The sequence below is a fragment of the Lathamus discolor genome, chromosome 1 (assembly GCF_037157495.1).
Source record: "Lathamus discolor isolate bLatDis1 chromosome 1, bLatDis1.hap1, whole genome shotgun sequence".
In the NCBI taxonomy this organism is placed as follows: domain Eukaryota; kingdom Metazoa; phylum Chordata; class Aves; order Psittaciformes; family Psittacidae; genus Lathamus; species Lathamus discolor.
The window spans coordinates 30,717,071-30,727,815 of NC_088884.1; the positions used below are offsets into that span (position 1 = coordinate 30,717,071).

The 10,745-nt window shown below is 44.2% G+C and overlaps 1 protein-coding gene across 1 annotated transcript; it reads right to left on the reverse strand.

Annotated features, from left to right (window-relative positions):
* Positions 1 to 712: 712 nt before the first annotated feature.
* PSMC2 (proteasome 26S subunit, ATPase 2) lies at positions 713 to 10,734 on the reverse strand. The gene is made up of 12 exons (XM_065666564.1): positions 10,556 to 10,734; positions 8,082 to 8,119; positions 6,485 to 6,566; positions 5,230 to 5,329; positions 4,762 to 4,893; positions 4,077 to 4,149; positions 3,852 to 3,947; positions 3,435 to 3,599; positions 2,853 to 2,940; positions 1,967 to 2,169; positions 1,062 to 1,158; positions 713 to 976 (listed from the first exon to the last, which is right to left on the reverse strand). The coding sequence occupies exons 1-12, from the start codon at positions 10,623 to 10,625 to the stop codon at positions 819 to 821; spliced, it is 1,302 nt and encodes a 433-aa protein (XP_065522636.1). The 5' UTR covers positions 10,626 to 10,734; the 3' UTR covers positions 713 to 818.
* Between the last annotated feature and the right edge of the window lie 11 nt (positions 10,735 to 10,745).

The following is a 10,745-nucleotide window of genomic DNA, read 5'->3' on the forward strand; positions in this document are numbered from 1 at the left end:
GAGGTGCCCTCTGCTGCTTTCTGAACCAGTCAGAAACTTCCCGAACCACCACTCCTGCTCAGGCTTGGTAAGAGACAGTCTGTCTCATCAATGAACCTGCATCCCACCCCAGACTGTTCTTACCAAAACCTTTATCAACTTGAATCCTTTTACGAGCAGGAACTAAATAAAGGAATATTCGCTTAGCACTAAGAAATTACGCTTCTTCCTCCTTCTGGACTCACGTACTATTTTGTAATAGGGAAACTCAGCAAAAGGGATGAAGAAAACCACTGAATTAAAAAAAACCCACCAAGTTATGATGGTACCAGCACATCCATGCACGAGAGAAAAAATATCCCTTCACATCTTCCCTGAGCTGGGTTATGACTCAGACTGCATGAGGCACCGCATGTCCCTTCTCCTCAGCTCTTTTCCCATGGTAGTTCCTAAGTTTCCTTGGGACATCCCTACACCTCAAGCAGAGCATTGCACCATGTTTCTGAGCACATCCAGAAACCCTGCAGCCACTTGGGGATCTTTCAGCACCTCCAAAGCTCAGATGGTAAGTTTTGGGATATAAATCCTAAAGTGTGGATTTCTAACATTGCCCAGGTGCCCAATTTAAAAATACTTCACTATCTTAGACGGTGTCACTGGAATCTCACTGCGATGTTTTCCTACAGCATCAATTCTCCACTGGTGTAAGACACACTCACAATGAATTCACACCTACCATTTCACCATTTATTTCCAGCTTCCAAGAACGACATTCCTACACTTGGATTTGGCTTCCCCAGGAAGTTTAACTATAGGAACAGGGAAGACATTCCAAAGGATTAGTTGTAGGTCATGTAGCGGGGGGTAGCACTGAACTTCGCGTAGGATTTAATGACTTTGTTCACTGCCTCCAAGAAGTCTTTCTCTGTGGCAATTTTCCGTCGGGCTCGGATAGCAAACATGCCTGCCTCTGTGCAGACACTGCGGATCTCCGCACCTGGGAAGACAGGGATAAACCAATCCAACACTGACCACAGTGAAGGTGAAGCCCAAACTTGTTTATAAAACATTAATCATCTTACCTGTGCTGTTGGGACACAGCCGAGCCAACAGCTCAAACCTGATGTCTCTCTCAACACTCATCGAACGAGCATGTATCTTGAATATGTGAGTACGCCCCTGGAAGAAGAGTGAGAAGGGTTCATGGCTTGAAAGAGACAGCTGCAGCTGTCCACATGCAGAGCAAGGGCAGATAGAAAATAGATCTTTCAGTTGCTGCCCAAGCTTCCCATAGAATCATAGAATAGAATAGTTAGGGTTGGAAAGGACCTCAAGATCATCTAGTTCCAACCCCCCTGCCATGGGCAGGGACACCTCACACTAAACCATCCCACCCAAGGCTTTGTCCAACCTGGCCTTGAACACTGCCAGGGATGGAGCACTCACAACCTCCCTGGGCAACCCATTCCAGTGCCTCACCACCCTAACAGGAAAGAATTTCCTCCTTACATCCAATCTAAACTTCCCCTGTTTAAGTTTTAACCCGTTACCCCATGTCTGCACATGTTTAACCATCCATAAGTAATGTAAGTACTTTACTTACAGATAAGTAACATTAAGAAAGTAACTTTTGAAAGAGCTTTAGTGGTAGAAGTACCTCAAGAAATCTCTTCAAAAGAGCCAAAAACACAATCCAACTTAAGAACTGAATCATGAATCTGGCTAAAGGATTCCTTATCTGTTCAGACAAGAATACGCAGTGATTACAGCTATTCACCAAGGCTTCTCCGCCAGAAAAGGAATCTGTGCAGTGTGAGGAAACCTTTCTGGCACAACTTTTAATCCCCCAAATTTCCATGTAGTTTCACTTAAGTGAAGAGTGCTGCTTTTGGTAATTCTCATAAACTTCTTCCAGACAACCATGCCCTGACTGAAGAACTAACTCTGGTACCAAACTACACTTAGTTGTGAGAGGAAGCACTCTCACCTCAAGATCAGGCAAGCTGAACTCGATCTTCCTATCCAACCTGCCAGGCCTCATCAGTGCCGGATCCAGAGTATCGGGTCTGTTTGTAGCCATCAGCACCTTGATGTTGCCTCGTGGGTCAAAACCATCCAGCTGGTTGATCAGCTCCAGCATAGTACGTTGCACTTCATTGTCCCCGCCAGCCCCATCATCAAAACGAGCACCTGGAGAGAGAAGACACACGCGTTTCACACAACAGAGGGACCCCCTCAGTGCCTGCAGGAGGTGTCACAGCTCCTGCATAGAAGACACCAGCAAAACCATTTTAAATTACATACAGATCTTTGTGGCAAGTTTATAAAGGTGTGAGGGGTTATTTGAAAACGTATTTCAAACAAAGAGTGAGTGGTGTTACCCATCAGTTATAATAAGCACTGTATCCTTATCCCTGGTATGAAAGGGCCCACCTCCCCACCTAATCACTGGCCAAGCTGCCGAAATGTATGAACGTAGCTTGTTTCTGCATTTGTTTTGCCTTCACTCAAGTAAAATCTTCTCCTGCTCTGTGTGAAAATTGTTCTACTCTCAAAGTCCTTCCTTTGAGTGAAAAAAATAACTCATTTTCAGGCAGTATAAAAATGTGGCAGGTAGTCCGGAAGCTGAAGGGGGTTGAGGTTAACAGCACTTTGTGCAGAGGTTCTTCACTGAAGTTCCAATACTCTGGGTGTTCCAAATGTGCAAACTGACTTCTCATCTGGGCTATATAAAGCACGTCTTGACAGCCTCCTGCACATGGGGCGTGCAGGTATTTACAAGCACATTTCTTGCACTGATACAGAATTAAAACATGTAAAGAAAACTTGACAGTTCTCCTATGAGCTTAAAGCTATACGTATTACTAACATACCTCCAATGGCATCAATTTCATCAAAGAATATAAGACAAGCTTTTTTAGTTCTGGCCATTTCAAAGAGTTCACGAACCATTCGAGCTCCCTGAAAGGAAAAAAATACCAAGATTATGTTAAGATTCAAGGCACTTCAAAGGAAAACTACAAAAATTAAACTTTTCATGCTTACAACAGTTCTAAGGTTCCGATGCTAAAAGTCTTCTACCTGTATACATACATATAAGGGAACATTCTAAATCTTACAGCAATTTATAAATGAGGGGCAAGTTACTACTTTTAAATTCAGGTGAAGTCATTTACCCCAGGCCCAAATGAAAAATCAGTGGCGGACTTGGGAACAGAATCCTAATCCTGGAGTCCTGAACTGCAGATTTAACTCTGCACCCACAGAATCCATTTCGTCAATGACAGTGTACTTCAGGTCCTATCACTGCCTGCCTGACCTGCAGCTATGTGTCTGACAGCTACTCCCCTACTTGTATCTCCAGCATGCAAGTACATTGTACCCACTGTGGTGTCTGGTCCTCATCACTGGAAACCTGCAAATTCCTCCTCACTCCATCAAGTATTTGCTCCTACCTCTCCCACATATTTCTGCACCAATTCAGATCCGATGACTCTGATGAAGCAGGCATCAGTCCTGTTAGCGACAGCACGAGCACAAAGTGTTTTGCCCGTACCAGGTGGCCCAAACAGAAGTACTCCTTTGGGAGGCTCAATTCCAAGGTTAACAAACCTTTCAGGCTGTAATGACGGGAAACAGATGGCAAGGTTATGTGCAAATTAAAGACTGTGCATCAAAATGTATATGCAAGTTAAGAAAAACATCAACAAACAGCAATATAAACCAGGCTGGGCTGAACTTCACTTGTTAAAATGAGACTTCCTCTCACTTGAGGCATTTATGTTCAGCTAGGTTATTTTGTGTTTTCAGATGCTAGCAGATGTGCAGAATACTTTCAAAACAACCGAAGTTTCAACCTGGAGGTTACTTACGTGCAGCAGAGGGGTTTCAACCACCTCTCTCAGCTTTTCAATCTGCTCTTTACAACCTCCAACATCACTGTAAGTGACATCTGGCTTTTCTTCCACCTACACAATAACAAGGTGACCAAGCAGTTAATAGCCTGATGCTGTGTATCCAGCCCAGAATAAAATCCAGCCAAATTAATCAAAATTACAAGACGAAGCAATGTCACAATAAGTAAAGGCAGTTCTCACTTGCATCATGGTGACGGTGGGATCAATCTTTGGTGGCAAGGGGATATGGATTTGATACTTGTTTCTGTCCACCCTGGTAAGAAAGCCAAAAGACTATTATTTTAACACTGGTTCATTAAACTGTCATGTAGAAACAACTCTGTAAGTTAGAAGCCAAATTCTGTTCTTCTCTCTGGCATCACGACAGCCCAGCCCTGAAAGCTAACAGTCAGTTGGGCCAGAAACCAGAATTCTTCTGTGGAGAAGTTTAAAGGTTCCAAAAAAAATTAATTCCAAAGTATTTTGAAAAATAAACTTCAAAATATCCCACAGAGCAAACTGGCAAAATATTGATTCTAAAAGTAAGAGGCTTCACCTCCTTAGCAAATATTTCCTGTGGCTGCCCTGTGTGTAACCGTGAAGACTGCCAAAGAGGAAGGCAGCTACACAGGCTCCCTGAATGTGGGACTACTGGGCCCAAACTGAACAGTTTCCATCCATGATGCATGGCTTTCGTCAGAATGACATCAAAATCCAAAGATTCCAGCACAGCACGCATGTCACTTACTGTCTTCCAACAGAAAGACATTAGTGCTATCATTACAACAACTGCAAAAACATAATAGTTGACAGGTCAAAACAATAGATCAGATGAGCAAGCTTCAGTCTCCAGGTAAACTTGCAAGAACGTAAAGATTTTGCTCACCCAACTCTCATGCCTTCTTCTATGTCAGTAGGTGCCACCTGGTCACTGAGATCCACCACGAATTTGGCAAACTGCTTGACATTGATAATGTACTTGGGGTCCTCAGAGTCTGCATTGATTATCTTTGTACACCTAATACAGAACACTCAGTTAACACCACCAGGCACGCTAACTGGCTTGTCATTTGTACAAACATCAAGGTTAAGAGAGCTGTATTTTCCAGAGACACTGAAACAGCCATTGTACTTGTGATTCTCTTAGCACAGCACCATACAATAATTACAGGATTAAGTATGAAGTATGTAACACGTCATCAAGTACAACACAGTTCTTTTTTGATACAATGATAAAAAGCATTTTCAATATGCACAACATGTGAACCTCATTTTTTAAGTAGCCTATGCATAAGCTGTAACTCTTGTTTTTAACACTATGCAGGTCCATGGCAAAGAGGGAGAATGCACCCACCTCGCAACTTGCAATGGTTGCTCACTTTGGAGAGTTTGCTTGTCTGCTGCCAGATCCCAAAGAGCAGGAGGAGCCAGGCCGGTGTCAGATTCCTTGATTCCTATGTACAACACAGGTTGAAAAGGAAGCACCAAACAGGTATGCCAGCAATTCTTCCCACACCAAGAACCACAGACATAAGCCTGCAGGAAGGTTTTTGAGACCTCCAAACACACACACACATCTTTGATGGACCTCCTAAAGAAAGGAGGCCCACGTGACTGTGGCAGCTAAACACGTAGATACCAGTCCAGGCATCCTCTAATACAGCTGTGCAGCATGGGGACCATTACACCCATGCTGGACAGAGGTATTAAAGTATGCTTCTAAAAGTTGCAGAAAAGGAGTGAAACTTCACAAGTTCTTTCACTGAGGAAAAGCTTTAGCACAAGATAGGGATTCACACAGATTAAAAACCTCATCAATCTTCCAACACATGGATAGAAGAAGTACCATCTCCATGATGTATTTATTTAAACCAACTGATTTTAAATGCTAGCTGCTCTGACACTTGTTTCTTCCCTACACAAGGACTGGTACCAATGCTTAATGATAATATGTTGGGTTACTGCAGTCTATGGAAATTCACTCACTATTCAAACACAGCTTGACACAAATCACAACAAATTATCTGGTGGCAGATAGGGGCATTTTTTTCATGTCATGTAATACATAAAAATTACAGTTTTGAATTAAAAGGTGTCACACTACAGAATCACATAACTGTATGTACAGATTAGCCCTGCCCAATCCAAAAGACCATCACCTACAAAGCAAAAATCTCATGTTACTAAATAAAGAAAAGTAACAATAATAAACCAATGCAGAAGTTGTTTAAGATCAGCTTCTTCAACCACCAGTTTTGGTATATAGAATCATAGAACAGTTTGGGTTGGGAGGGACCCCCAAAAGTCATCTAGTCCAACCTCCCCTGCAATGAGCAGGGACATCTTCATTTAGATCAGGTTGCCCAGAACCACATCCAGCCTGGTCTTAAATATCTCCAGGGATGGTGCATCCACCACCTCTCTGGGCAACCTGTGCCAGGATTTTACCACCCTCATTGTAAAGAATTCTTCCTTGCATCCAGCCTGAATCTCCCCTCTTTTAGTTTAAAACCATCACCCCTTGTTCTTGTGCAACAGGACTTGCAAGCCTCTCCCCATCTTTCTTATGCAGCTCTTCTATTCCAAGTTATCTTAAGAAGGAAAGATACCAGTGAGCTCATTGATTTTCTTGAGCAGTTGTTGAATATCATCTTCTACTTGCTTGATCTGCCTTGAGTACGTGCTCTGGCCCTGGAAAAGAAATACCACATAGATTTCATAACTCAAATTATTTCATGTTTAGGAAAAAATTACAATAGCTGTTGACAGTCAAGATGTTCAATAGACTGTCTTGGTGTAACACCAACTACTGAGCACAGCCAAAAAAACCAGTACTGAGTTCCAGTAACAATATTGCTGTTTGCAAAACCAGAGTGCAGGTACACAGCGCTAATTGTGCAAGTGGAAATTTTTCACATTTGTAAATTTCAAGGATTTGTTTTTCTTTTAAACCTGTTCACCCTTATTTTTTCAAACTATTGCTTTTCCTAAAGCTTAAAACAGATTTAGTAAAAATTATACAGAGATAGAATTCTGTATGCGTTATCAGAAAATCATCTGTACTAGTGCTTCAACTACCTTACCCAACCTTCCCATCATCCACCAAAGACAGCAGAAAGATCATGGGGCAAATCAGAAGCTCAATTCTTGCTTGTGATAAAATGCTTTACTATCTTGCCTTGCCTAGTGTGGGCAGATCGGCATCTCCTTTACAAGATCATCATATCAACATGGTAACCACAAAAAAGCCTTGTCGGGCATATTCCAGAGCTTTGTAAAGGAGTCTCAGTGTCAAGAATATTCAGACTTTTGGCAAACGTACCCTAAGCTGCAGGTTTCATTTCTCAAGAATTCTTTCACAGACCCACTGTACTTTCTAGTAGTGGGGAGATTTACATTTTAAGCCTTACTGTCCATGGCAAACTCCTCCCAAGCTCATAGAATCACAGAATGGTTTGGGTTGGAAATGACCTTAAGATCATCCAGTTCCAACCCCGCTGCCATGGGCAGGAACACGTCACATTAAACCATGTCACCTCAAGGCTCTGTCCAGCCTGGCCTTGAACAACACCAGGGATGGAGCGTTCACAACTTTTGTGGGCAACCTGTTCCAGTGCCTCACCACCCTCACAGGGAAGAATTTCTTCCTATATCTAACCTGAACTTTCCCTGTTGAAGTTCAAACCCATTACTCATTGTCCTGTCGCTACAGTCCCTAATGAAGAGTCCCTCCCCAGCACCCTTGTAGGCCCCCTTTAGATACTGGAAGGCTGCTATGAGGTCTCCACGCATCCTGTTCTCCAGGCTGAATGGCCTAACTTTGTCAGCCTGTCTTCATAAGGCAGGTGCTCCAGCTGCCTAATCATCCTCATGGCCCATCTCTGGACTTGCTCTAATAGCTGCACATCCTTATGTTCTTCTTATGAGATTACATTCTTTTTACAAGATCTGTGTATCCCTCACAAGTAGCTTTTTAACGTGATGGCTAAAAGCAAATAAATTTGATGGAAGAAGGGTTCTTAAAAGTTATCGCTCTTTATCAAGCAAGAAAGTCGGTAAGTGAAGAAGCCCTAGGAAACCCCTAGCTGTAGCACAACCTACTAACAGATTTACTAACTACTCAGTACACATCCCTCCACTCTTGCATTCAATTCCCAACAGGATTTGCTTTTTTCTTTAACACTCTAGTAAATGCATGCTACTCACATATGTTTTCAGCAAGGCAATATCTCCTTCATCCAGAGCTGAAACAAAACAGGAAACACTTAGCTTGCACTTTTAAAAACAAAACCAGTGGTATCAATTCTGCTTCTAGAAGATAAAAACATGTATTTAAAGGGATTCTTCTGAGTTTCTGGTTTTTAACCAAACCAAAGTAGGACAAAAAGGTATCAGACAGTATAGAAAAACAAAACAGGGTCTCCAGCTACAGTCTTCAGGCCAAAAATCCGTACCACCCAGAGCTCACAGCAAGCACACCACTTAAATTTTGCCTCGCTCAGGGTAGCTGGCTGACCTGTTACTGAAGATAACAAAACTTCATCTTTTCAACTTTTTGTTTCTTAATGTTTAAGCAAACGTCAATGAAAAACTGTCACCACTTTCCACTAGAGATATCTTCCAAAATGCCCAGTGTGAGCAGCGAACAGCAACCAAACCTAAAATCTAATCTAACCTAGCAAAGCTGCTCTCAGTAGCAAAACACTACTATAAATCACTAAGGCAGCCTGGAATCAATAACTAAGACAATGCTGAGTTTTAATATTGTAAAATGGAAAACATGGGGATGTCATACCAGACAAGACAGAGAGTCTGGTCCAACAAACACCCCTTCTCCAACAGGAGCGTCTATGAATGTGGCAAATACAGAGTGAGCTCTCAGTCCCAGGTCACACGTTCTTATAAACAGCCCTTTAAAAATATCCCCTACATCAGTATTTGTCAGTTTTTTGAATCCCTGTAAACTTTCAGCAGCTTCCACAGAATACTCAGGAAGGAGTGCCCCCGTTTAACTCAGCACTGTGCTTCCTTTTACTTGAACTTGGAATCTAAAAGTTGCACTGGAGCCTCAGAGTTCCCACACCGGAACAAGCAGCATCACTTGCTGAACATGTACGCACAGTCCCGCAGGACTGCTCCAGCAGACCTTCTCAATTAACTATGAAAAACACAACTTGCTATTACAGTCAACCCCTATTTGCTCATCATTTGACAGGCCTTTAACTCTCCCTCTCTCCAAAATCTATCCCTTTTCCCAACTGAATTACAGTCTTCCCCTTAAGTATCCCTGGGTCTCAGTTTCCTCTCTTTTCTAATTCCACTCTATGTTTTTATGCTAGAGGGAGCCCAAACCACACAGTATTGCAGATCTGGGTGCACTACATACTATACAGTATTTTGAGAGCATTTTTGTGTGTGTGTGTTGTTATTTCCTTCCTGGTTACTTGCACTACCCCACTGATGTTTTCGTATCTACTAAACACTAGGTTGTTATAATTTGGAAGTGGTAACACTTGAGTGGTAACAGTTCAAAGTCCGTAACTGATCACGTACGGTATTGCTGTTGCTTTCTGATGCATTATTTAATGTTTACTAACCTGAAATAAAAAGGCAAATTAAATTCAAACTGGCAACGTTCACACTATGCTGGTACCAGCAGAATAATTTGGCACCTCCTTCTCTCCAGCTTTCACTGACTTACTTATGAAAGGGGCAACACACAGGGTTTGGTAGCTCAGCAGAACTTCGCAAATTAACAAAGGGAAATTATCACAGAATCAACAGAACACTTTGTGCTGGAAGGGACCTTAAAGCTCATCCAGTTTCAATCCCTTGCCACGGGCAGGGACACCTTCTACTAGACCAGGTTGCTCAAAGCCCTGTTCAGCCTGGCCTTGAGCACTGCCAGGGATGGGGCAGCCACAGCTTCTCTGGGCACCCTGTGCCAGCGCCTCTGCACCCTCACAGGGAAGAATTTCTTAATGTCTAATCTAAATCTACCCTCTTTCAGTTTAAAGTCAATGTCCCTTATCCTGTCATTACATGCCCTGGTAAAACATCCCTCTCCAGATTCCTTGTAGACCTCACCATGTATTGGAAGACTGATCTAAGTTCTGCCCCAAGCCTTCTCCAGGCTGAACAATCCCAGCTCTCTCAACCTGTCACCATAGCAGAGGCGCTCCAGCCCTATGGTTATCTTTGTGGCCCTCCTCTGGATCCGCTTCAACAGGTCCATGATTTTCCCATGCCGGGGGTCCCAAACCTGCACACAGTACTCCAAGTGAGGTCTCGAGAGCGGAGCAGAGGGGCAGAATGCCCTCCCCTGACCTGCTGGCCACACTCCTATGGACGCAGCCCAGGATACGGTCGGTATCTGGGCTGCGAGCGCACGCTGCCGGCTCACATCGCGCTTCTCATGGACCAACACCCCCACGTCCTTCTCCTCAGCCCCTATTTGCGCTTGGGCCTGCCCAGGCAATGTAATCGCCGCAAGCATTTGCAACCTCGCTCTCCCCGCGCACCGATGGGTGCTTTGCCAGCAGCAGCCCTGATGCCCCTCAGCTCTCCCTCCGAACCTCGAATTCACAGGCCCATGCTCACGTCCGACACATCGCAACCTCCCCGCTCTCAGCCGCACCGCCTCGCAGCGCTGGGGGGCCCCCGCCCGCATCGCTTCTCACCGCGGATGGGCTTATCCTCCTTCTCCTCCTCCTTGGTCTTCCTCTGATCGGCCCCCAGGTAGTCCGGCATCGCGGCGGCTCGCCCCTCCGGCCCTGCCCCGGATGCGTTACGCAGCACAGCCAGGGCTTCCGGCCGGGCCGCGCCGCGGGGACACCAAAGGAGGGTGCACCAGCCCGGGCGCGCCGCGGG